At 47.5% G+C, this 27,475-nt stretch overlaps 1 protein-coding gene across 2 annotated transcripts in view; it reads right to left on the bottom strand.

Moving 5' to 3' along the window:
- LOC138521781 (uncharacterized) overlaps window positions 1-8,483 on the bottom strand; it is a 227,619-nt gene extending 219,136 nt beyond the window's left edge. For both annotated transcript variants that reach the window (XM_069634855.1, XM_069634856.1), the window contains exon 1: window positions 8,033-8,483. In XM_069634855.1, coding sequence (XP_069490956.1) covers window positions 8,033-8,446 — 414 coding nt within the window. In that variant the 5' untranslated portion in view covers window positions 8,447-8,483. The remainder of the gene's footprint in view (window positions 1-8,032) is intronic.
- Between the last annotated feature and the right edge of the window lie 18,992 nt (window positions 8,484-27,475).

Genomic DNA, 27,475 nt, shown 5'->3' with positions numbered 1-27,475 from the left:
CCCCTCCAGTGCCAGCAATCTCCAAAACTGCTGCAGTGTGCTAATTCCTCCACTAAGTTTGGCCATCAGTGTTAAACTTTACCAGAGACCACCCAGGTGTGCAATCGCGCCTCCGACAGCGGGCGTGCAGCCAATACCTTGCCCGCGGGTAACAATCAGTCGTAATCTCAAACCTCCCTGGGGGCCCGGCAGATCTTCAGCCATACCCGGTGTAAGGTGGATCCAGCCAGGCTTCCAGGGTATACCACAGCGCCTCACAGGCCCTCGGCCTCACCAACCACAATCCAGGGCACCGCCACCCAACCCCTGGCACCACAGCACGGTCCTCCAGAGCTGCCCTGTCCGTGTTCACTGTAAAAATGAGGCAATCAGATTCCAAAACGGCCACCGAGAGGAGAGCACCGTGATTGATACTCTCCTGTACCTTGGGGGCCTCCACTTGTGTTTTCGAGCTTCAGTGACCTCCCCAGGCAACAAATACAGAAGGAGAGCCTGCATAGTCCGGGCCCTCCAGGGCAAACGCAAACACACAACGGGAATCCCGAGAGCTCCGAAAGCCGGTATGGAGCCCACGAAGTGGCCCGCCCGGCCCCGAAGCAGAGCCCAGAAAAGAAGGAGAAGACGCTGAGGGAGTATCTACCTGGAGGCAAGGAGAAGCGTTGTGTGCAGGGAGAGCGGTGGTTCCCCCCAGGCGACCGCAGAGGCATCCAGAGGACACCGGGAAGAGAGGACTTCCGGGACACTCGCAAGAGGGCAACCAGCCCGGAACAGTAAGAGTCGTGGGTACCCCCGCGGCCGAAGGCAGAGGAAGCCCAGCAGGAGCCACTCGTGACCCGCCCCTACCCCTTGGCCTTAAGCGGAGGACATAATACGGTAAGGGGAACAGGGAGAAGAGGAGCACACACCCAACGGGGTTGCGGCAGGGACAGCTACAGCCAAAGGGGAGAGAGCCACCACTAAGAACACCGACCAGGATAGGGTCAGGACTCGGGGAGACCCCCCCCCGCAGAAGAACGACGGGTGGAGAGCCTGCAAGGAGAGTCCTAGGGGAGAGCAGCAGAGACTGCAAGGCTCCCGCCAGAGCAAAGAGAACGGTCCGGGAGCCCAGAGGGCCGGGGGGGGATTCCAAACAACAGAAGCGGCCTGGTCAGGGGAGAGCCCGGGGAGAAAGACCAAGGTTTTAAGACAGCAGTTTTAAATACAATTAATGCGGACCGACGAGTTGCACCAAGGGAACACTAGACAAGAAAGAGGTAGTGTTAGTTAGCATAAACAGGACACACGCACTTTGTCCACCTCTAGCGCAAAGTCAGCCTTGTTCCACTTCACGACGTACATTGGCTCACTGGCCCCCTGTCCAACTTCCATAGCACCAGCAACAATCTAACTAGCCAGGCGCACTGCCATTTAGCGTACGGGACCACCCCTTAATCCCTTGATTAGTTATCACTGCAAAATAAATATCATGCCCACTCCGACTTGGGCCAATAAACTGAAATTCTAAACAGGGACTTGGGCTCTCATTGCCATCCCCCAAGCCATATGTGGCAACCTGCCGCACAAGGAATATGAGGCCTCTCCTTCCCGGCCCACAATTGTACCGTGTAACAACAGGGATGTGGGGACCATATCCCACTTTACGCGCACCAGTACCATCATGCGTCCATATCCATGACGAACCCTGCCTTGCGTACATGCCCCCGGCCTAGGTAATACAACAGCATGAGCTCTTAAGACTCAGCTGGTAACATACATTGACTAGGAACTCACCATTTGCCCTATGCTACAACATGGGCCCATACTAGACCGGCTGCCAATCACCGCCAGCACTGAACATGTCACATGGTCTATGCCTGTGCTACCAGACCCACCCCACCAAACCGGGCCCCCCTTTTATGGCGACATTCAACTGTCCACATGCATTTCGCTGTCCAACATGCAATAACTTATTGCCAGATACTGGTAAGATGTTATACATTTACTTTTGCATGCAACATGTCAGCGCAAATCTGGCACCCTATGCCGCCTAACCATTTATGCATGTTCTCACCCTAAAGGTTATTAATCAACATGAGCTACTAATCCAGAGTTCACAATCCATGTTAGGTAACATTTTCACAGAACTGGTAAATCTTCCTGACCTTCGGTCAATACTAGAACTTTTTCTTTACTAGTGGGATATTTTTCCTTAATACCTCAGTGAGTGGGAACCTTTTTCCACACTCACATAATCTTTAACTCTTTTTATGGGTGTCATTTTTAAGACTCTCCATAGTGCCTTTTTAAAGTTATCCTCTTTAACAACTTATTGGCAATACGTGCCTGTTGTTGCTGTGTAGCTGTGTGGTGTTTTATGTGATGAGGAGGACTCTCATCCAGCGCACCCAGTCCCACTGCTAGAATCCTACTAGGCTGTCTTCTGCGAAGCCCCTGGACCCTCTTCTAACCCTAGAAGTAAAGTACTCACCTGTTTGCCCAGTTTTCCTAAGGAACTCTGACTTTTGCTACTAAAGAACCTATTCTGACACTGTATGTTGGTCACTAGTCCTTGTGACCCCCTTCTGCCACTGAGAACACTCATGCTCCAAGAACCAGGGAAAGACTTTGGAAAGGTTTGGGACTCCTGCCTAGAAAAGAAATCAAGTGTTTAAAAGTTGCTTACTTGTAAAGAGTTGGTTGGTAACTGTAACTTTAAGAGTGAACAGTTACAAAAGTTCTTACTTATCTTGAATGTGTGATGCAGTATTCTCAAAAGCATGGTTAACATCTTTCTTTCCTTAGAAACTGTTTTGCCATTCTAATAGAAAGTAGATGTGAAGGTATTTTACTCTCCTGGCATTAGGTTGTTGCCTACCTAGAATAACTTTGAGTCATTCAGTAAAGTGTAACATTGGGTTTTACTTTCCCCTTCCTTGTAGGATTGAAAAAGTAGATGGGTTTTACTTACCTTGAGTTTGCTGTGTGCCATCCAAAAATAAGTTCCAGAGTTACTGCTTATCTCTATCTGTGTTTCATTGATTTCAAAAGCACCTATAATTGAATATTACATCCTTAGGTTTTGCTCACCAAGTATAACTGTGTGTTATCACAAAAGTAGTTATAGGTTTTTACTGCACCTGGAATAAGTGTTCCACTATTCACAAAAAGTATATTGTCCAGTTTACTAATTAACCCCTTAAGTGCCAAGGGCGAGGTATCTCATCCTTGGAATTCCCTCCAGAATGCCAAGGACGAGATAGCTTGTCCTTTTTGGCACTCTGTTTTGAGCGATCCCTGCAAAGCAGGGATCGCCCAAAACAGTAATCCAACCCCCGGGCTATGTGAGGGGGAGGTCCCCTCTCACTGCCAGGGGGCTGGATTACCTTCAGTTTCACGTCGGCGTGCGTAAAGCACGCCGACGTGAAAGTGAAAGTTATTTTCACCGCAGCAGCCATTTCGGCTGCTGCGGTGAAAATAGAAGGTGAGTCTTCACCTTTCTCCCCGTCGATCTCTGGCTGTATTTCAAGCCGGAGATCAAAGGAGGTGTCGTTGGAAAGGGGAGATTCTCCCCTTTCCAACGACACCCTTTGTGACAGCATTGCAGGGCGCGAATCGGGCGCAGAGCTCTCGATCCGTGCCCAGCAATGCCACTGGACCACCAGGGATACGTTTGTGACGTGGGGGGAAGGGGGGCTCCTTACAGTAAGCAGCCTTCTCCACCCCCGGCCCCCAAAGCATGGGGGCACATATGTGCACAACCCTGGGGGCAGATGGCTGATCATCTGCCCCCAGGGAAGGGGGCAAAATAAAAATACAAATATTTTAAAAAAAACAACAACTGGGATGTGACGTGGGGTGTGGGAGGGGCAATTTTTGTTGCCCCCCTGAAAGGGTGGTGGCCCTCCCCCTCCCACACCAAGTGGAAAGGGGGTGCCACCCCTTGTAGCCCTCCCTGGGGGCAGATTTATGCCCCCAGGCAGGAGTACATGAGATGGCCCCCCATCAAATTGGGGGGTGGGGGGGCACCAGGAATAAGTGTGCAGACCCCCCCAAAGGATGGGGCCTGCAGGCTAGGGCCCCCCTGGGGCCAGATGGCTGATCATCTGCCCCCAGGGAAGGGGACAAAATGAGGAAAAAAAATGATTGCAAAAAAAGGGAATTTGGGGTGGGAGTGGGGGGCCACTAGCCAACAGGGACTTATTTTACAGAAAAAGGGGGGTGGCCCTCTCCCCCTCACCCCAAGGGGAAATGGGGGTACCCCTTGTAGCCCTCCCTGGGGGCAGATATCTGCTCCTAGGAAGGGGCATCTGACCCCAGGGAGGGCTGCATGAGATGCCCCCCTCTTATCTGCCCCAGGGAGGGCTGAATGAGATGCCCCCCCTGTATTTGGTGTGGGGGGGTAGAGGGTCACCTCCCCCGTTACATTAGAAAATTACCTGGCGGTTTAGGTTGCCCCTCAGCCTGCCCTAAAGTGTAGTGTACCATTTTCCATTTTTTCTTTTTTTACGAAACTTGCTTTGGCGCAAAGGGGCACATTGGTGTGCCAATCTGGCCCTGGGGTGCCCAAACCTTACTGCCCAACCCACTGGGGGGCCTGTCCCACCATTTTTGGGGGCCCTCCCCCCCACCCCAAATGGAGGAGGGGGTGTACCTCATTCAGCCGTTTGTAGGAGGCACAGGGAGGCCTGCGTGAGGTGCCCCCGCCATACATTAAGGGTGAGGGGGGAGAGGGCCCCCAAACATTGTGGCATAGGCCCCCCAGTGGGTGGGACGGTAAGGTTTGGGCACCCCGGGACCCATATCTGTATGGTGTGCCCATCTGGAAAAAGTGTGAAATTCAGCTGTCAGAACAGACTTGGTGGTAGGGGTCTTGCGGAAAATTGGGTTTTTTTCACCTAATTTCAGACTTTGCCTGGGTTTCTGGGTAATACATTCTGGGCCGATTTGCGCAAGTCAGAACTCTGCGGATTCCCACGGGTGTCCTCTTTTGGGAAATGCATGGGGTTCCCTGTTTTCCTTGGTGGCTTGGACACCCGAGGCCCATATCTGTATGGTGTGCCCGTCTGGAAAAAGTGTGAAATTCAGCTGTCAGAACAGACTTTGGGGTAGGGGTCTTTTAGGCTTTCCCCTTGGCGCCCAGGTAGGTGCACCCACACATGTGAGGTACCGTTTTCATCGGGACACCTGTGGGAACGCGGGACGGTAGGCCATGTGTTGTTGGCGGCGTGTTTCGGTGGGTGAGCCGAGTGAAATGTGCAGAAAATGTATTTTTTTCCAAGATTTCGGACTTTGCTGGGGTTTCTGGGTAATAAATTCTGGGCCGATTTGCGCAAGTCAGACCTCTGCGGATTCCCACGGGTGTCCTCTTTTCGGAAATGCATGGGGTTCCCTGTTTTCCTTGGTGGCTTGGACACCCGAGGCCCATATCTGTATGGTGTGCCCGTCTGGAAAAATCATGAAATTCAGATGTCGGAAAAGACTTGGGGTTAGGGGTGTGTTCGGCTTTCCCCATGGCGCCCAGGTAGGTGTACCCACACATGTGAGGTACCGTTTTCATCGGGACACGTGTGGGAACGCAGGAAGATATGACATTTGTTGTGTTTGTGTGGTTTTCATAACGTTTTGACCCATTTGCTGGTGCCCTTTGTCACACAACCCTTTCATTTCCCAAATGTGCCCTACATTTAGTCGCTGCTTTAGGCACCATACACTTTTGTAACCTGCTCAAGTCACCTACCCTTGAAAAGGTCTGCCTGTGCCCTTTCAAAGAATGTATGCTTGCCGTTCCTCTCCACATTGGTTTTCCTGATTTACACATGCTAAGTACGTCCGTTGAGGCCGTAAGCATGAAACTCCTGTGTACCATGGCTCAGTGTTTGGCTTGTGGTATTGCTTGTTTTGTGAAACACTACAAAAAATGTGTACTTTCCTAACTGCAAGAGTCGGGGGAATGTAGTGGAGCATTGCTTTTCTCAAAATTCATAGAAGCCATTGCCATACCAAGCCAACCATGTCCACCACATACCTTTTTTTCAGTCATTTTCCCGCTTTTCCCCCAATCTATGGCATTTTCCCCTACCTAGTTGTTGCCCGACTTACGCAAATCACCCCTTCCTAAACATGGGATTTTGGCTACTTTTCAGAAATGTATGCCTTTCTGTCCTCAAATTCGGCTTTCCTACCCTTTTCTTCCATTCCGTCCATACATGTCCAATTGGCAAAAATGGCCAAAATCGCCTACCTCTCAGAAAACTGTTGATAACCACATCAAAATAATGTTTTTTCGTTTCCACTCAACCTATTCTTGAAAGCCAAGAAATTGAGGAATTCAGCACAGCAAACCATTTGTTCCTAGCTCTTACAAGGAAAAAACCACAGGCTTCTTTGTACATCATTGTATTTGCATTTTTTGAAAAAACACAAACCTTTTGCTCTTTTTGGTTACTTTCTCTCACCCCCCTACAGCAACCTAGGATTTCTGGGTGGCGTTACGACCGCCTACATGCGGGGAAAAAAGGGGCCAAATTTCGCCGGGATATCTTATGTAACAAAACAAAAAAGTTACAAGGCATTGAATGGCCACATACCGAAATCACCAAAAAAGACCTTGGCACTGGGGGGGAAATATCCATGGCACTTAAAAGGTTAAGTGATTTGATTTGTCCTGAGAGTCATTTCACAACTGGTAGGGTCTCCTGCCCTTGCATTACTGAAAGTAATTGTGAACGTAACCATTGGTTTTTACTCCCCAAGAAAAGGTGTGACCTATACTGAATGTGTAGGAAAAGGATTGGCACTGGGGGGGAAATATCCATGGCACTTAAAAGGTTAAGTGATTTGATTTGTCCTGAGAGTCATTTCACAACTGGTAGGGTCTCCTGCCCTTGCATTACTGAAAGTAATTGTGAACGTAACCATTGGTTTTTACTCCCCAAGAAAAGGTGTGACCTATACTGAATGTGTAGGAAAAGGATTTGACTTCCTTAGAACTACTGTTAGGTGTTCCAAATAAAGCCTATACTTTGGTCTGAGTACCAACAAGTATAGTGCTGTGTTTTTATAATTGTGATTTCATATACTGTGTGTTAGTACTTATTTACTCCTAGATTTATCTGGGCCTACCTGTATTTAAATAAATCCTTTATTTTTACAATACAAAGTGTTTCAGTGTTTCTTTGGCCCATTTCTATTACAATTTCATTTGTACTGATTCTACTGCTCTCTCTCCCTCCTACGATAATCCTGGCTGCTCTGCCTACCCTGCCATGTACTCAGGTGGTACAGTCTCATACTAAGATTGGAGTCTTGTACTGCCCCAGTTGAATGGTTTTGAAGAAGTTGGTAGCACTTCAGAAAAACTGTACTAACAATTCACATAGACGATTACATTCACCCAACACACGGTAAAATCTCACTACACACAGTTGAGACACATAAGCTTTGATGGCTCAACACGGCCCGGTGGCATACCAAACACAACTATTACTACCTTGTCTCCTGTTCTTTTTCCCTTGGAACAACTTGTTGGTCCACATGAATTGTATTTAAATCTGCCTTCTTGATATATTTGCATGTAACTCATCACAACGTCTGATTCACTTGTTCAACAAACACTGATGTATACTGTGTTCCTAACATTAGTCACCACGCATGCTATTGCGTTGGTAATAATACTAATGTAACGCTGTAATGATTCCACAAACCCACCACAATGACGTACCAATAGTCACTTTGTAAACCAACATGACACTCATCTCTGTTGGTTTCTTCTAAAAACTTACCTTGGGCTTCACAGTACTCCATGTGTTGTCTAAATAATATGCACACTATTGCACAATATCTATACAAATGCCACAGCCTTGAAAAAGACCAAGGAGGGTCGAAACACGTGTCGGCTGAACTGTTCTGAAGATTCTTTCAGATTGGGTTAATACTATCCAGTTAAATCTTCACTGACCCAGTGCCTGTCTGACCCAGGTTATTAGCCATATATGTCTGGAATGAGGCTCACTGTGGATAACCAACTCATATCACTGGCCTACAGCACACATACCTTGTACTCCTGGGCAGCTTCTGAAACAGGACGGACTGTGTGATTTTTGTGATCCTTGGATTCCCTGCAGACCAGGCAGGTGGGCTTCTGGTCATCCTCGCAGAACAGCTTGAGTTTCTCATCATGTTCTCTGCACATGTTCTCAGCTTGGGGGGTCGCGCTGGATACATGAAGCCGCTTTGCTAGTTCTGCCACGTTCCCCAGCTGCCTGTAGGGTCGGAGGGTTTTGCTCTTGGAAGTTACTCTGCACTGAGGGCAGGGGAAGTTTGTCTCCAGTCCCTCCCAGCACTGAGTGATGCAAGTCAGGCAGTAGGCATGTCCGCATTCCACAGACACCGGCCCTTTGAAATACTCCAGGCATATGGAGCAGGTGGCCTCCTCCATCAGGCTCTGGAGCAGGGCTGCCGTCGCCATTGCGCTGCAATGTGAAGAATTGAGAAGATAACTTTCGTTTCTCTGTGGACACGTGAATGGGCGTGTCTAGGTCCCGTTTCCCGACCCACGGGATTCGGAGGTTTTTACTGGTTGTTGAACATGTCCATCAAGCTGAGCTGGGCGTTTCTGAGGCAGACCTGGGGAGCTTTACATCTGAATTGGAAGTATCGGGTGGGTCAATGGGCCCCGCCACTGAGGTGACACCCACGGGGATCATAGAGGAACCTGAGCAGAGGAAGCCCCCTGTTAGATCGTGCCCCGTGGGGGAGGGGTGTGCGTGCGTGCAAGCGGCCAGAAACCTGCCCGGGATATTTACACATTTTCGCGGGAGATTGAAGGGACCTCTGAGGGTCTGATTCGATCCAATCAAAGCGTGAGAAGTCGATGGCGAGGCCTGCCCTGAGGAGATCTGACGAGCATCGGCGCGCGGCATCAGTGACTGAGACCTGCGCCATTCCGACGACTGCCGCATAGCTCTCAACTCGCCCGCTTTTGGCGGGTGTCACCCGCCTTGAAAGCAGATGAATCACCCGTCAAGTCCCTCAGGCGCCCGTTCACTTCTATGGGCCTCTCACCCGCCAAAAAGAAAATCGGGTGTTTTCACCCGCCTTGGAGACAAAAAAGGTTTGGGAACTATGCTGCCGGGGTCCCTGGGGGCAAAAAAAGGGGTGGCGCACACCCTAAAGACACCCTCAAGTAAACGGCAGGAGTCCCCCACACGCACAGGCGAAGACCACACTGGAGGGATATTGGCAAAAATAGTGATGCAGAATTTATTTCAAATGTTAGTTTACAGGCGACCCACCCAGGACATTAATCTTAGTGACACGTAACGGTAATATCAAATACGGCTAATTCACAAACCCGCGTCTCCTTTTGTTCCCTCCATTATTTCCTCCAAGTACATGTATGGAGGGGGGTGTAGGTTTCGTAAGAGGAACATATCGGTTGGGCGAATTGAGCGAGTTGACACCTACTATCCCCCTAGGGTGTTAAATAGCGCCTCCGTAGCATATGACGAACTAATGGCACAAATAAAGCGCTCATGCTAGCATACATAACTAAGAAGATTGCTCGTGAAACTGCAGGTTAAAGCATTAAATAGGGTGACCAGAAATGAAAAACCGGGACGGCCAACAACATAAAAGAAGCCTGTCCACCAACCCTGCACCACTCCCCACTCCATACCACAATATTTCCAGCAGTGCTCCTTCATATAAATTGACTGTTTTGGCTATGGATATATACTAATAAAAAGCAGCTTTTGCTCTGATACATATTACAGGGCTAGCTGTCCAGTCATTTACCAGCTGTTCTCAGTGGCACAATCAGTTAATGCTGAGGTTGAGACTTCTAAGTTTGGGGGTTGGAGCCTAACCAGCCATGACATAATTCTGAGCGTAGTACAATGTTTAGTTACTTTATGATTAACCCTTTCCTCAAAATCAGGATGGGTTTTTAAATTTAAAAAAACAAGGGGGGCGGTGGGCCTGATTCTGGGACTGTCCCGGCAAAAGCTGGACGTCTGTGTTAGATCCTGGCCTGCCCCAGCCCTGAGGACTGCCCGGGTGGGGGGCCGATCTGCAATAATGAGGCGTACCCAGCCGGTTCAATAACACGTCTTTATTGAACGCCAGTGTACCCTATAACTGAACTTCCCTTCCTCGTCCCGCCCCGCTCCTTAGCCCAATGTCACTTCTAGTCTTGGCCCAAATGTGGGCCTTCCCCTCATAACGATGAGGGAGGGCTGCGCGCCATATTCTAGACATGACATCTCCCCCTTTTTAGCATGCCGGCTCACCTCACAGTTTACCCCATTTCTTCAATTAGTCTCTGAGGCTTTATCCGGCATCTCTGGGGTCGCGTCGATAGGCTGGTCGCTTTCACTGGTGATGGGTCCTTCAATTCTCTGCTGCTGGTCTCTTCCTCTGACTGTTCGCCATCCCCCATATATGAATCATGGTTGCTTTGACTGCTTCGAAAAGATCCCCAGGCAGAGGGTGCTGTGCCTTGAAGTTTTTTTAAAAAATGGGAGTAGTTTCTGGTTATGGAATCGTGGCTCTCACGGCTTGCGGTTACCATGGTTCCTTGATGCCATCGTGGTGTTATTTCCCTGTGTTGGAAGCCCATATAGCATGCAAAGTTTTCAAAGTCGTGACTGGTAAAGGGTGGGCCGTTGTCTGACTTTATGACCTTAGGTATCCCGTATGTTGATAGCATGCGATCTAGTGCAGGTATGACACAGGTGGCTGGCGTGGAGTCTATCAGTTGAGCATCCGGACAACGTGAGTGCTCGTCAATTAATACTAAAACGTATGTTCAGTTTCGTAGTGGCCCAAAGGAGTCCAAGGCCAATTCTTCCCACACTGCTTCTGGAAAAGGAGACATCTGTAGTGGGTTAGGATGAGGGGGCTGGGCCACTTGTGAGCAAGTTGTGCATCGGCTTATAAGGTCCTATACTATGGTGTCCAATTTAGAGAACCACATTTTGTCACGATTCGCTTCCTTCGCTTCCGTTCCCACCACTTGGGGGCATGATTTTGGGTTTATGCCCTACTGGACTTATCTTCCGAACCTTATGCTACAGTGCTGTGATGAATTGGGAGCGCTAAATCCTTATTTTCCAAGTTACTTCCCTTCCGGATCCATTCCAGGTTTTTGGCAGCCAGTATGCTGCTTTAATCAAATGACTATGCTTCCCAGAATGCCTGGCCCACAGCTTCATCTCCGCCCTTGCAGGGCAAGGCTGGGTGGAGGATAGGCAACACCTGTGGCTGCAGGTGCAGCAAGCAGCACACCTGCGGCGTGTGCTCGTTAAGCAGGTTTAAAAGCCTCAGTTTGCTTCAGTCCAGCGCTGGTCATTGATGCAGTGTTCCTGTTTGTGACTGGTCCCTTGTTCCTGGTTCTTAGCCTTGTGCCTAGTTCCAAGTTTCTATTCATTGTTCCTTATCCTTGGATTTAGAATTTATGTGCTTAATTGATTTCTGCTTCCCAGATTCCCTTTCTGTCTTCCTCTGTTATCAGGCAGCTTTTCTCAGTGCTTTCCATTTTGGTGCAGCCCAGTTTGCCTGTGTTCTATATTTCTTTGACTTTGTCCTTTGCTGTTGTAAACCTTGATACTTTAGTCTTCCTCTTTATAGATTAGCTTCCTGCCTTTTTCCTTGGATGGGCGGGGGAAGTTTGCCCTTGTAATTTCGTTTTCCCTGCTCCTGTTCCTTTACTTTCTCTTGGAATCCATTCCATGTTTTCCCTTGCACATTTGCATATATTTCCCATTGATTATTAGGTGTGGTGTGCGGTTGTAGCTAGCTCCTGTGTGAATGCCTATGTTTTCCTCACTATTCTGTAATCGCTATTCCTACTTGCCCCTTGTCTTGAGTCTTATGTATTTAGTTATCCTTCCATTGCTGTTACAGCCTTTCGGGGTCCCTGTTTGATCAACAGGGCTTGCTGACATTCAAGTGGTATTTCTCGTCCTCGTGAGTACTGTTTTTAAGTTTCCTTATTTAATACCATCAAGAGTGTTAGATCACAGATCCTGTCGTTGCTTGCCCTCTACATGAGTTTAGCGCTGTCAGTACCTGTAATAGCAATTGTGGGTAAGGAGCTTGCCGACTTTCCTTGCAGTCATAAGGAGCATCTAAGTGCTTACCCCACATCCCTTTTCATATATTTGTATTGTTGTCACACTCTGTTTGCACTCCTGGGTTTTAGTATACATGAGTCTTGGTTCCTGTGTGCATGTTGTTTGACTCAAAGCTATTCACTGTGTGATTTTTGTGCACATTTCCCTTGCCATATTCACTGCCTTGGTCCTTACCTGACACATTTTCAATTTAGAGAACCACATTTTCTGCCTCAGAAGGTGTTTTGTGGAGACCACCCCTCGGTGCCCTTTGTGCGCCAGCATGACCATCCTTTCTCGGAGCGCTTCTGGTATCACTACTTTGCATCCTTTCATGATGAGGTGGTCATCTACAAGTGTCAATTCGTCCTTGACGAGCTCCAGACATCTTACGTCGTCTCTCGCTGGTTCTGACTCTCCTTTGGCTTGATTCTTGAGGTGTTTGATCCTTCCGGTCCTGATGCATTGTGCCACGATTGGGAGGGTAAGGATCACGCTCTGATTCTTTCACTAGTGTGGTCCAGTCTAGTGGTAGAGACTGCAGGTGATGAATCACGTAGTTGATGTACGTGTCTGCGATGGAGGACCCAGCTTGCGCCGGCCCTGTGGGGTGTCTTGACAGGTAGTCGGCTGGGTTGTCATCCTTGCCTAGGCGATGTATGATGTCAAATTTGTAGTCCTGTAGCCGCAGGCCCCAGCGTGCTATTCACGGCATCCTTGCTTTTGGGTCACTGTAGATCGTCAGGAGAGTTTGGTGATCTGTGACGACTGTGAAGGCCTTTCCAAATAAGAAAAGATGGAAATATTCACATGCCCAGACGACCGCCAGGCTTTCTTTTTCTGCCTGGGAGTATGCCTGTTCCGTGTGTGTGAGACTTCTACTTGCGAATGCCACAATGAAAGTATCGTTCGAGTCAATAGGGTCCCTCTGCGTAAATATGGCCCTTAGGCCAACAGGGCTGGCATCAACTATGACTTCTGTTTTCCTTTCTGCATTGACGTACGCCATGTCTTCGGCCTTGGAGACGTTATTGCGAATGCTCTCAAAAGGGCGCTGACAGACCGCAGACCATTCGAAGGGTTGGTCCTTCCGTGTGGGTAGGCGGAGAGGGGTGCTGATTGTCACGTATTCTTCAAGGTATCTTGAGCAGTAGCTTGCGAGTCCCAAGAATGACCTGAGTTCAGAGACATTATTTGGGGGCTGGGTGGTGTTCAGTGCAGCCACCTGTCCGGGTCGGGTCGCATCCCAATCTCCGAAAAGATCTGACCGAAGAATCTCAGCGAGCCCTTTTGGAATTCGCATTTGGCTTTGTTGAGTCAACTCGGCTGCTTCCAGTGCCTCACACACTCGGTGAAGGGCTGCATCATGCTCTTCTTTGGTTTTGCCAAATACAAGGACGTCATCCGAATAGTTGAGGCAATTGGGGATGTGCCGTATGACTTTGTGGATTTCATCTTGGAAGATTTCTGCAGCCGACGATATGCCGAAACTGAGCCGCTTGTATTGGAAGAGACCCAGATGTGTTACAAAGGTCGTAATGTAGCGTGATTCAGGAGCGATTTCAAGTTGATGATATCCCTTTGTGAGATCTAGCTTAGAAAAATACTTTTCGCCGTGTAACAGGTGGATCATATCGGTTATCCTGGGTGCTTGCTGTCTTTCACGCTCAATTGCTTTGTTTGACCTCCTCATATTCACACATAGCCTGATGGATCAGTCGGTGACTTTTTAGGGACAGGGACTATGGATGATACCCAGGGGGTGGGTCCCATCGTGGGTTCGATGACGTCACGTGTTGCTTCAGCAGCTTGTCAATTTCCTCCACTTGGCGTTGTATATTAACGGGTATGCCCTGTAGTGTTGGGAAACTGGCTTGACGTTTGGGTTAATGTGCAGTTGAATCTTTTTTTTTTTCCATTCCCCTGAATAATTTGGGGAACGCCGTCTCAATATCTTCCGACCACGCGAAGTATTTGTGGGCCATCAGTTGGTACAAAATATGTACAAGGCCCATTTCCACAGCTGTTTTAAAGCTGAGAATGCATCCAATGTTTACTTCGGTCTTGAGCATGTGCAATGGAATTTCTGCTGTGAGAGATTTGTGGGTGCACCTGGTGGTGATGACTGCTGCATTGCAGTGGCGAGGTCGACCTGTACGGGTATATGTCAATTGTGGATCGCTTGAGCTTCGGGTGTCGGTGGAGTGACTTATATGCTTCTTCACTTATGCTGTTGAGTGTTGTCCCTGTGTCTGAGGAATTCCAGGGGGGTGTCATTGACGTGGAGCATGAGGACTGGGCTGTGTTGTTTCGCTGTGTTGTTCAGCGCCCAGACATATCCCTTTTTGCACTTGTCGTCACCAGACAAAGGGTGATCTCATCTCAATTTATCAGACGTATCGTCTGCGGCCCCCGTGTCTGGAACCTTCGGACAGCCTGTGGTCTTCTTGAGTGCGGGATTTGCTGTATCTGCGCTCGTCCCGCCTAAATCTTCTGAAATCGCTATCTAGCCCGGCCTCATGCAGGCCTACCAGTTTTGACTTCCATCGCTCTCTGAGTGATCTTCTGCTGGTTGGCTGCAGGGGTGCATTTTAGCAGACAGCGCGGAAGTGGTCGTTGCCACTGCAGGTGGTGCATTTTTGTCCCAGCGCCAGGCTTTCTCCCGTGTGAGGGTATTCATATCCACATCTGAAGCAGGTGGCATCCGAGCGTCTCGCCAGAAAGTTCGGGGCAGTGTGTAGTTTAACAGTGTCGGGTGCGGCAGGTTTGGGCTGTATTGTGACTTTGCCTAGGTTGTCCAGCTGGGATTCTACTGCTGCTGTCATGCGTGCCAATGCCAGGCTCTCCTCAAGAGATCTCTGCTTCTGTAGTAGCTTCTTCCAGAACGCTTGGTGGTCGCAACCAGCGATAACCTGGGATCTCAGAGCCTCCTCGTTGGAGTATCGATGGAATTCGCAGTGTTTCAGCTTTATTTGTAGTCTCACAACGAAGTTGTCCAGGGATTCTCCTTTATCTTGGCGTGTCGTGTGATAGATGTGCCTTTCATTTTTAATTTTTTTAAAATACTTTATTTTTACCAATCAACAACACGGAAAGAAGAAACAAAAACAAACATATATATATGGAGTCCGATTGGCGGACCCCCCCCCCCACCCGCCCGGCATAAATGAACACATTTGCATCACATGGTAGATTGATTGTATCATCTGCCCCTTCTGCATTATTAGTTTGCCATTGCCATCAAGTATTGGATATACGGGTCCCAGACCTCCACGGACGAGCATGTAATGGTAATGTCCGATAAAGGCAGTCTCCATATCATGACAATCAAAAAATAGTTATAGGCGCTCCTCTGCGAGAACAAACACGGCTAAATGACCTGTTCTTTGGGAAGGTGCCCACTCGAGAGTCCGCAGCCACACTTTACCTCACTGTACCTTTCACAGAAGGGAAATATCAGTCTTTGTCCTGCCCACATGGGCAGTCCAGCACCGAAATGCTATGGGAATTCTCTTCTGAACAAGAGTATCGACAGCAACCCTAGACACGTGTTTCAGCCTTGTTGAGCCTCATCAGTGAGGTGAAGCTGTGCCTCTCTCAGCACAGTGAGCAAGGGGCCCCACGTCTGGATGACCATAGGAAATTCAGGGTGACTAAAACTAAGTCCCTTAAACAATAAAAAAATACTCATAGGCGCCCCTATTTCCCCCCTTTTTTAGGAAGATGCATTTCCATCATGTCCCGGGATTTGCTTTATAGTGGCTAATTTAAGCAGTAGTTTGTCCATAATATATTCTTCCTTGATATTCTGTCAACCTACGTATGAATATTTCTATCGCGTGATTTCATGGAATCACATGATCGTATCATGCTGGGTGCCCGCCTTTGCGAGTACCTGTTTTTTCTCATCGGGTGTATATGGAACCAAGATATTTACAAATAGTGTAATATATTTTTGCACATCATCTCATATTTTTTTACTAGATGACTCGAGTGTCCTTTGGTGGCGTCTGATTACCAGATTTGATTTACACACAGTGTTTGATCACGTGACCGGGACACATCACGGTCCTAAACACGGATGTAATATGAGGAAGTAGTTACTACCGTGCGGCACACGGATTTGCGACCGCACGCCACACGGGCTTGCGACTGAGCTCACTCCATGCAATAGTTTACCGGATGCAAGAAAGACCATAGGGCCTCATCACGACTTGGGCGGTAACGCTGGCGTTATTACCCCCGGCAGTATTAGCCCTACAGCCGAACTCCCCGGCGCTAATAACGCCGGATCACGAGTTTGGCGGTAAAGTAAGTCCCCATTCCCCATTGAGCCCATTCGGGAATGCCCCATTCCCCATTGGGCTCAATGGGGAAAATCCGCGCTCTTACCGCCGGCGGATTTCCCGCCGGCGGTAATAGCGCAAATTTTCGGCAGATTTCCGCCCAGCTCAGAGCTGGGGCGCAATCCGCCGAAGTCCTGATTTGGCAGACCCTTAAATCCGACGGTAATAGCGCTACCGCCGGATTTAAGGGTTACCGCCAAAGTCATGATGAGGCCCTATGTAAGGAAATGCAAGCGATCTAGCACTGCACTTTTGCCCATTATTTCATAACCGGTGCATGCATATATAGAGGTCATACATTTTGCATTGCAGATTTCCCATTGTGGATAATACTCGTTTTCTTCTCTTACCTCTAAAATAATTTTGGAGGTGCCATTGGTCAAGTAATACAGTTTTCATCCAGCAATTTGAGGCCTGATTTGTCGCAAGTCCTGCTTATTCACGGTATTTGTTTGGGACAGCTTTGTCCCAACTATTCTTACTCATTCCTTTCTTACATCTGTCAGGTTTCGGATCTTATGAACTTCTGTTTTCTACATATTCGCATTTCATTATGCATTTCCATCACTCTACCTCTTTGGCAGGAATGTGTTTGGTCACTTTTGGGTCTGGTTTTTAGCTACTTATCACTCTGTGTTTAACACATGGGTGCGACATTTCTTTTGGGAATATCATAATTTGTATCTCTACCAGTGTGCCCATCTATGGGTAGCTGTGACCACTAAATTAAGAGAACTACTATGATGTACTCTATTTGTGTTACACGCAGTAGAATATTTTGAATATTCAAGGTTCTAATTTGAAATTCATGCTTTTTTGTTTCCAAACAACATTTTTCCTGTCTCATGACATTGAATCACATTCATCTGAATTGGTAACTAATGTATTATGAATTTATCATTGTGAAATATGTGTGTTTTTCTGTCTGATTTCTCACCCTTGATTCTCTGTTTTTGTTTATCCCCTGCTTTTATATGTATTGGACTGTATTTTGTTTCTTCTATTCCTGTTTACATGTATATTAAAATTTGGGTCATTCATTTTCATATTGATTTTGTTGGTTGCCTTATGGTATTAATCTCTTTCATGGATAATTGCTTATCAGTTTTGCCTTGAGAAAGACCCGGGAAGGGTCGAAACACGTGTCGGCAGATCTGACAGAACTCATTAAAACCTTTCCTTACAATTTAGCTTGTTTGCTACGAATTATATGGTTTCTGTATGTCATGGTTTAACCCCAGCACCTATTTAATCTATCAAGCTAGCAGTGCCTCTCTTGTGTGGGCTTATTGTCCCTTTTCTGGTTTCATTGCAGTAGGGTGGAGGTACCTACTTGTTCCACAAGGGTGCAGCAGCTAGCATCAGTACTGATTTCTGGTGCTACCAAGTTGATTCTCTTTACCCAAGCTCTCTTTTTACCTGGTATTCCTCAAACTTACTTTTTGTGCAGGAAAATAATAAAGCTGCTGTATTTACAAGATTTTCATGCGTAAAAAGGCCTAGTACACACCTTATCTGGAGGCCTGGCTCCACCTCACTGATGAGACTCAACCCAACAAGGCTGAAACACGTGTTCGGGGTTGCTGTTGGTACTCTTGTTCAGAAGGGAATTGCCATAGCATTTCGGTGCTGGACTGCCCATGTGGGCGGGACAAAGACTGATATACAAATGGATATTTCCCATCCGCGAAAGGTACAGTGAGCTAAAGTGTGGCTGCAGACTTGCGAGTGGGTACCTTCCCAAAGAACAGGCCATTTTTGCAATGTTCGTTCTTGCAGAGGGGTGCCTATGACTAATTTGTGATTGTTTCAAGGGCCTTAGGTCTAGTCACCCTACGTTTTCCAGGGTCATCCAGATGTGGACCCCTTGCTCACTTTGCTCAGAGAGGCACAGCTCCACCTCACTGATGAGGCCCAAAAAGGCTGAAACATGTGTTTGGGGTTGCTGTTGGTTTGTTCAGAAGGAAACTGCCATAGCATTTCGGTGCTAGACTGATGTGCAAATGGATATTTCCCATCTGTTAAAGGTACAGTGAGCTAAAGTGTGGCTGCAGACTCTCGAGTGGGTACCTTCCCAAAGAACAAGCAATTTTTGCTGTGTTCGTTCTCGCAGGGGGGCACCTATGACTAGTTTTTGATTGTTACATATCATGACAGTATGCAGCATCCTTTAACCACCCATGTACAGTTGGGTGGTGGCCCCTCTCCCAGGCCATGGCCACCCTCCTACGAGCCACCACAATGAACAGGCCCACCAAGTGCCTCATCCCCCGGTCTCAGAGCCCTGGTACATCCCAATAGAGCCAAGACAAGGTCTGGCTCCAGTGGTTCTGTCATGCATGCTGGACATATTACCTCTGGACCTGGAAAGCCATCTTCATGCAGAACGGGTTATGCTCATAGAACTGCTAGACCGTTCTATTCTAAATGGAGGTTGTTTGATGTACTGCCGGGAAAACGACGTTTTCATTATTCACGTCGTTGAATTCACGTGATTCAGGGTAGTCACGTGTGTTACTGCAGTACGTTCATAAGCAGCGTGGAGACGTTGCTCGCTGCTTCTGATTGAACCAATATGGCGTTTTGTAGCTGAACCCTTGATCTGCGTCCTCGCATCTCGTCAGTTACTTCCTTGGCTTTCTTCGGCGTGTTTCTTCCACACGCAATCTCCTGGAGCTGCTTTCTAGAAGTTACAGCAGTTTTTGTTCACGTGAAATTTCTACACGCTATCTTTGGCAGTCGTCCATTAGAAGACCATCAGACGGCTTTCCTTCACACGTGAGTTTTGGCAGCACTGTCTGCGTGTACTTCACTTGCGTGTGTCCTCACACGCGGGTTCCTGATATCTTCGCATGCTGCTTTCCTGACTGCGTGTAAGTTTGTCGTGTGTAATTTCCCACGCGGACGCTGGAACTCTCCAAGCGCGGCTGTCCTGGCTGCGTGTACTTTGTTCGCGGGTAAAACCCAATGCGGACGCTGGAAATCCCCAAGCCCGGCTGTCCTGGCTGCGTGTACTTAGTTCGCAGGTAAAATCCCACGCAGATGCTGGAACTCTCCAAGCGCGGCTGTCCTGGCTGCGTGTACTTTGTTCGCGGGTAAAACCCCACACGGACGCTGGAACACTCCAAGCGCGGCTGTCCTGGCTGCGTGTACTTTGTTCGCAGGTAAAACCCCACGCGGGCGCTGGAACTCTTCAGGTACGGCTGTCTGGCTGCGTGCACTTCTGTTTGCGTGTAAAATCACACGCGGTCTACTCTACTCTTTACAGGCTGCGGTCCTGGTTGCGTGTACTTTTGTTGCGTGTAAATCTGCACGCAGTGTTTTGAACTCTTTGAAACGTGTAACTCCACACGCATCCCTGGCACCTGTGATGAGATAACAGGTGGACTAATTTCATTTCTTTTCTACGTGGGAAAGGAAGTATTATCAACAAACTGTTTATTTGAAGGTGATTGTGCATAGTACTTTGGACGCTATCCTGTGGTGCACCAACCCGATATCTAAGGTGAGCCTCGTGCCGTTCGGGATAAGTCTCCCTTACTAACCTCCCCTCCTTTGTCGTTGTTTCAATTCCTGGATTTCTTCTGAGACTTGTTGGTGGAGATTCCAGTTCTATCCTACAGGTTAGTGTTGTAATTAGTGCTATTGCTGTATTCAGTGAGAGTTTAGTTGGGACAACTTCTTGTGATGCTTTATTTATCCTAGGCTAACTTCCTATAATGCTCCCACGCCCTTTCCAGTGATCCCTCTCTCTGCCTGTTTTACTAGTCAGAGAGTTGTATCATTTGGAAGGTCTAATTTGACTTCACTACTATCAAGCCGTGTGAATTCAAGGATCCAGAAGAGCCCTACCAATTTTATCCTTTTTTGGTTACCGTATCCTTTTCATAAGATACCTTGGTGATTTATGACAGAATCAGAAGCCGTGGAGGGTACGGATCCTTTAATGGTCTTGACTCAGTTAATCACGGATTTGAGAAACGAAATGATTACGGCACAGGACACATTGCGTCATCGCATGGATGTTAAGCAAGATGCCATTCATGCCGCTCCTCAGGGAGCACAGGCTCCAGCGGCCAGTGCATCTGGATCCGGGACACCGGCACCACAACAGGAAACCCTTAAAGTGGTTATGCCAACACAGTTTCCTTTGGCTCCCCCGGAAAGGTTCACAAGTGATCCTAAAACCTATAGAACCTTTGTCAATCAGTGCCGACTTCATTTCCTGTGCCGGCCTAACTCGTTTCCCGATTTAACTACAAAGGCAGCATTCGTGCTTTCTCATTTGGGGGGCACAGCTGCTGCTTGGGCTAATATTTTATTGGAGTCAAACAGTCCCTTGCTGTACGATTGCGACGATCTTCTGGTTGCCATGAGTAAGGTCTTTGACATGCGCTATGCCACTCAAGCCACAGATCTGGAGTTGCTAAGTTTACAACAAGGTAGTCAAACCCTGTTGGCTTACTTAGCCAGATTCAATCAATTAGCAGCCGAGACCCAATGGCCTGAAGACAAGAAAACGGCTGTTTTTTTACAGGGGTCTTTCAGAAGAACTAAAAGACGCTTTGTCTACGGTTCCTGTGGTCCCTACAGGGTTCACAGAATTGCTTGATCTGATTCTACAAATCGATGCTTGACGAAACGCTCGCAAAGGAGAGAGAAAACCTTTCTTGCAAGCACCTGTTCGTCCGGAGGTACCGGCAGCCTCCTCTAATGACCCTGAACCAATGCAGATTGGTGCCGTGAGAGGCCGGTAATCTAATGCAGAGAGAGAGAGAACCGAAGAAAAAACAATCGATGCATGTATTGCGGTTCATCTGAGCATTTACTGGCGGCATGTCCCAAGAAACCAGATAAGCGTTCGGAAAACGCCAAAACTCGACATTAGCAGGAGTCCCTGTGTCGAGTGTTACATCGGACTCCCATACCATTCCGGCATACGCACCTATAGTGGTGGAGGTGACGTTACGTTTTGCTGACCAAGAATTAGTTTCCAGGGCTATGGTTGATTCCGGAGCCACAAATAATTACATTGACATCACATATGCTAAGAAATGTTCTATACCTCTTATAACCAAGAACAAACCTGAAACTGTGAACACTGTGGATGGGTCAGTTTTGACTTCGGGTATGGTAAGCCAGGAGACTGTACCTATTGAAATGACTTTATCAAATGGTCATTCAGAGGAAATGATTTTTGATGTCATTGCGGCTCCTCAATACAAACTATTGCTTGGTCTTGCATGGTTGACTCTTCATAATCCAACCATTGACTGGGTTACGGGATTGATCCAATATCCTTCTGTTTATTGCAACGAACATTGCTTTTCCAGTCAGGGGGTGTCAACCAAATCACATATTTTGGCCTCTATGGAGAGAGGTTCCTCTATCAGTGTTGTACATCAAAGCGGTACATATATACCATGCGCGTATACAGAATATGCAGATGTTTTGACAAAGGCCAGGCAGAACAGCTGCCTCCACATAGACAGTGTGACTGTCCGATTGAATTAATTCCTGGGGCCAAAATCCTTACTGGTCGTGTCTACTCTTTAACTCCCAAAGAAGATGTTGTCCTGAAAGAATACATCGATAAAGCTCTTGATATGGGGTTCATACGGCCATCCCAATCGCCTGCTGCCTCACCATTATTCTTTGTTCTAAAAAAAGAGGGAGATCTAAGGCCTTGCATAGATTACAGGGCTCTTAATGACATCACCATAAAGAACCAGCATCCATTACCGTTGATAAATGTTTTGTTGGATCAGCTAGGTACTTCCATGTACTTTTCTAAATTAGACTTACGAGGAGCATACAATCTGGTTCGCATTCGTGATGGCGATGAGTGGAAGACCGCTTTTAAGACGCGGTACGGTCTTTATGAATATCTTGTGATGCCTTTTGGCCTTTGTAATGCTCCCGCCACGTTTTAGTTCTTCATGAACGATATCTTCAGAGACATGATGGACCAATTCGTGGTGATCTATTTGGATGGCATATTGATATATTCATCGTCTTTCCCAGAACATGTTAAACATGTGTCCACTGTCCTACAAAGGCTCAGAGAGAACAAACTCTTTGTTAAAGCCGAGAAATGTGTCTTTCATACACAAGAAGTGGAATTCCTGGGTTATGACATTACCAATCATGGTGTCCGAATGAGCCGTTCCAAAGTGAAGGCCATATTGAATTGGCTCATTCCACACAATGTCAAGTCTCTACAGTCATTCCTAGGTTTTGCAAATTTTTATCGCAGATGTATTCATTCCTTCTCCAAAACAGTGGCCACATTGACAGCTTTAACCAGTTCAAAAGTACCATTCTGTTGGAACCAGAATGCCCAAGCATCTTTTGAGATGTTAAAGGAAGCATTTACCACTGCACCTGTACTACAACATCCGGATCCTGATTGTCAGTTTATCGTAGAGGCGGATGCTTCCAGTGTCGCTACAGGAGCTGTACTTTCGCAAGTTTGTCCAGAAACCAAAGAGGAGCATCCAGTCGCTTTCTTTTCTCGTAAGCTAACCCCATACGAACAGAACTATACCGTTACTGAGCGGATGCTTTCCGAGAATGGCGACATCATCTTCTGGGGGCCAAACATCAGGTGTTGGTGTACTCTGATCATCGGAATCTTCAGGCATTCAAAACTATGAAATGTCTTACGGCTCGACAGGCCAGATGGCATGTGTTTTTTGCTCAATACGATTTCCAAATCACATATCGCCCTGCCAGACAACATGTCAAATCGGATGCTTTATCCCGCATCGGTGAGGAGGTGAAGGAAGAACCTCTGCTTCAAAATACGTTGTTGGCAGACCATGTGATATGTAGTTGTTCTGCACAGCCTTCCCTAAAACATGAATTACAGGAATGGGTTGAACAAAATCCACGATTGGTTCAGGAATTTAATCTAGATATACACAACGGTTTGCCTTTCACACAAGGGGTGCTTTATCTACCTACAGATACCAACCGGAACAAGGCTCTCAGTTGGGGACACGACTCCATTGTCGCAGCCCATCCTGGACAAAAGAAAACCCTAGAGCTGCTCAAGAGATGGTGTTGGTGGCCTTCCATTACACGAGATGTAATAGATTATGTTTCTACATGTTCTGTATGCATCCAATGCAAGAACACTCCTGGCAAACCAGTGGGTTTACTAACATCTTTACCTGTTCCTCACAAACCATGGTATATGATATCGATGGATTTTGTGGTAGAACTCCCAAAAAATAATGGTTATAATACCATATGGGTTGTGGTGGACTACTTTACGAAATTGGCTCTTTTTGTTCCCTGTATTGGGTTAGCAACAGCTGCTGTCCTGGCGGACTTATTCATCCGACATGTATTCCGGTTTTTTGGTCTGCCTTCAGTGATAATTACCGACAGGGGTTCACTATTTGCGTCCCGTTTTTGGAGAGCACTAACCTCTGCGTTGCTTATTGATGACAGGATGTTTAGTGCTTATCACCCCCACGGACAGACTGAGAGGGTCAATAACACTATGGAACAATACCTGCAGTGTTTGTGTCTTCAGTTCTAATCAGACTGGGTCACTATCCTGCCAGCAGCAGAATTTGCCTAAAATAATTCCTATCATAGTGCCATTGGTACTTCTCCTTTCTATGCTCTGTATGGGCAACACCCCAGATCCATTCCTTTGGATTCCAGTTTGTCTATGGATACTCCTGCAGCAGTTCATAATATCAGAGATCTAAAGAATTTACAGACAAAGGTGAAGCAGCAATTGGAGCAGGCTAAAAAACGAGATAAGATCTATGCTGATGCTCGTAGAGTACCTGCACCAGTCTACAAAACAGGAATGAAAGTATGGCGCTCTACTAAGAACTTGAGGATACCTGGTAAAAAGAAACTGTTGCCTAAGTACATTGGGCCGTATGAGGTGATTAACGTGATTAACCCGGCTGCTGTCTGTCTGGCATTGCCACAACGATGGCAAGTGCATCCAGTATTTTATGTGTCACTCATCAAGCCATGCTCTGATGCTACTAGATTGCCTATACGGCCTGTTGCTGTTTCTGTGAAAGGTTCAGATGAATTTGAGGTACAAGAAATACTGGATATGAGACTGCGTTCTGGCAGGACTTATTATCTCGTGGACTGGAAAGGATATGGTCCAGAAGATAGGTCCTGGGTACCTCTTTCCAATATCCATGCTCCCGTTTTATTAAGAAAATTCCACTTGAAAAGGGGAGAGGCTGCCCCTTTGGGGGGTGGCACTGTCATGCATGCTGGACATATTACCTCTGGACCTGGAAAGCCATCTTCATGCAGAACGGGTTATGCTCATAGAACTGCTAGACATTCTATTTTAAATGGAGGCTGTTTGATGGACTGCCGGGAAAACGACGTTTGCATTATTCACGTCATTGAATGCACGTGATTCAGGGTAGTCACGTGTGTTACTGCAGTACGTTCATAAGCAGCGTGGAGACGTTGCTCGCTGCTTCTGATTGAACCAATATGGCGTTTTGTAGCTGAACCATTGATCTGCGTCCTCGCATCTCGTCAGTTACTTCCTTGGCTTTCTTCCGCGTGTTTCTTCCACACGCGAACTCCTGGAGCTGCTTTCTAGAAGTTACAGCAGTTTTTGTTCACATGAAATTTCTACACGCTATCTTCGGCAGTCGTCCATTAGAAGACCATCAGACGGCTTTCCTTCACACGCGAATTTTGGCAGCACTATCTGTGTGCACTTCAGTTGCATGTATCCTCACACGCGGGTTCCTGATATCTTCGCATGCTGCTTTCCTGACTGCGTGTATGTTTGTCACGTGTAATTTCCCACGCCGACGCTGGAAATCTCCAAGCGCGGCTGTCCTGGCTGTGTGTAATTTTGTTTGCGGGTAAAACCCCACGCGGACGCTGGAACTCTCCAAGCGCGGCTGTCCTGGCTGCGTGTACTTGTTCGCGGGTAAAACCCAACGCGGACTCTGGAACTCTTCAGGTACGGCTGTCTGGCTGCGTGCACTTCTGTTTGCGTGTAAAATCACACGCGGTCTACTCTACTCTTTACACACTGCGGTCCTGGTTGCGTGTAAATCTGCACGCAGTGTTTTTACCTCTTTGAAACGTGTAACTCCACACGCATCCCTGGCACCTGTGATGAGATAACAGGTGGACTAATTTCATTTCTGTTCTACGTGGGAAAGGAGTATTATGAACAAACTGTTTATTTGAAGGTGATTGTGCACAGTACTTTGGACGCTATCCTGTGGTGCACCAACCCGGTATCTAGCGTGAGCCTCGTGCCGTTTGGGATAAGTCTCCCTTACTAACCTCCACTCCATTGTCATTGTTTCAATTCCTGGATTTCTTCTGAGACTTGTTGGTGGAGATTCCAGTTCTAGCCTACAGGTTAGTGTTGTAATTAGTGCTATTTCTGTATTCAGTGGGAGTTTAGTTGGGACAACTTCTCATGATGCTTTATTTATCCTAGGCTGACTTCCTATAGTGCTCCCACGCCCTTTCCAGTGATCCCTCTCTCTGCCTGTTTTACTAGTCAGAGAGTTGTATCATTTGGAAGGTCTAATTTGACTTCACTACTATCAAGCAGTGTGAATTCAAGGATCCGGAAGAGCCCTACCAATTTTATCCTTTTTTGGTTACCGTATCCTTTTCATAAGATACCTTGGTGATTTATGACAGGTTCCCCTATAATCAAGGACATTTTGGTCAGTATCTCCACCCAGAATTCGGAGACCCGTGGGCACTCCCAGGCCAAATGAAGAAATCCTGCCGGGGCAAAGTCACACCTGGCTCAGGTCGCTGGAGTGGTAGGGAAATGTCTATGGAGCCTGGCCGGAGTGCGATAGATCTGGTGTAGGAAGTTAAAATGTATTAGCTTGAATTTGGAGTTTAATGATACTTTCTGAGTTTGTCTCAGCACATATTCCCAGTCTTCATCTACTATAGTTTTCCCCAGGGCTGCCTCCCACCGTCTCCTCGGGACCTCATCCTCACACAGTGTATCCAACATAATACTGCTATAGATCTGCAAGACCAGACCTCCCTCTCCCTGGGATTGGATCACCCCTTCTAGTAGTGGCCACTTGGGGGTTTGGGGGGGTTTGCATGGGAAGCCAGGTGATTAGCCCCTTAAGTGCGTGTCTTAAGAAGCGAAAATAAAGAAAGACATCCAGTGCAGAGTCACCGCCACGCTCCCTTGCCTGTTGAATCGAAAGAAATACACCACTAACAAATAGATCCCTAAGGGTTTCAATACTAAGTTTGTTTGCTCACTGTAAATAGATGCGTTCACTTGTTATGGCTAGTCCGGGTACGTATCGTGCCTTGGGAGGAGGGGCAAGTACAAAAGGGAGACACCCATTTTTTCCCACATTTTTTTCCAAACCACACAGGTATTCTTGGCAAAATTCAGGGTATTGTCTGCACCGAGGATGCCCCAAGAATCATCGCCCTCAGCAGGTCCGGTGCGACGTGTGCCCTCTGTACCTGCAAAATCATTTTAACAATGGCGATACGACTGAGGAGCGCAAGCAGAAGTGATCGCCATCTTGCCACTGGCTCCCGGAGTTTCCTGATTGCCCTCCCGTAGTTATCTCGGAACAGGTCGTCTCGATCGCATGACACTAATATCCCAAAATAGCAGACTCTGGAAATCTCCCATCCCAGGCCATATTTATCGTCGACCCTCCTTGTCTCCCCTATAATGGGGAATACCACTGACTTGCTACTAGTGATTTTCAAACCTGAAAATTCCCCAAACCTCAGCACCTCCTGCATTATGGGCTCAGATTGACTATCGGTTGTTGACAAAGAGGGCCACATCGTCGGCGTATAGAGATATAATCAGCCTGTGCGGGCTGAGATTCAGTTCCCTCTGAATATGTTGCTCCCGCAGAATCGCCACCAGTAGTTCCATCGCAAGGGCAAACAGGAGTGGGGAGAGCGGGCAACCTTGCTGCGTTCCCCTGCCCATTTCGTAGCTATTGGATCTCGATCGCCTCATGACAATCTGAGCCCAGGGGTCAACATACAAGAGAGAGA

Source organism: Ambystoma mexicanum, chromosome 13 (genome assembly GCF_040938575.1).
Source record: "Ambystoma mexicanum isolate Mex_15411 chromosome 13, UKY_AmexF1_1, whole genome shotgun sequence".
Classification (NCBI taxonomy): Eukaryota; Metazoa; Chordata; class Amphibia; order Caudata; family Ambystomatidae; genus Ambystoma; species Ambystoma mexicanum.
Note: the sequence above shows the minus strand (reverse complement) of the source record. Positions and strands in the feature narration are given on the sequence as shown.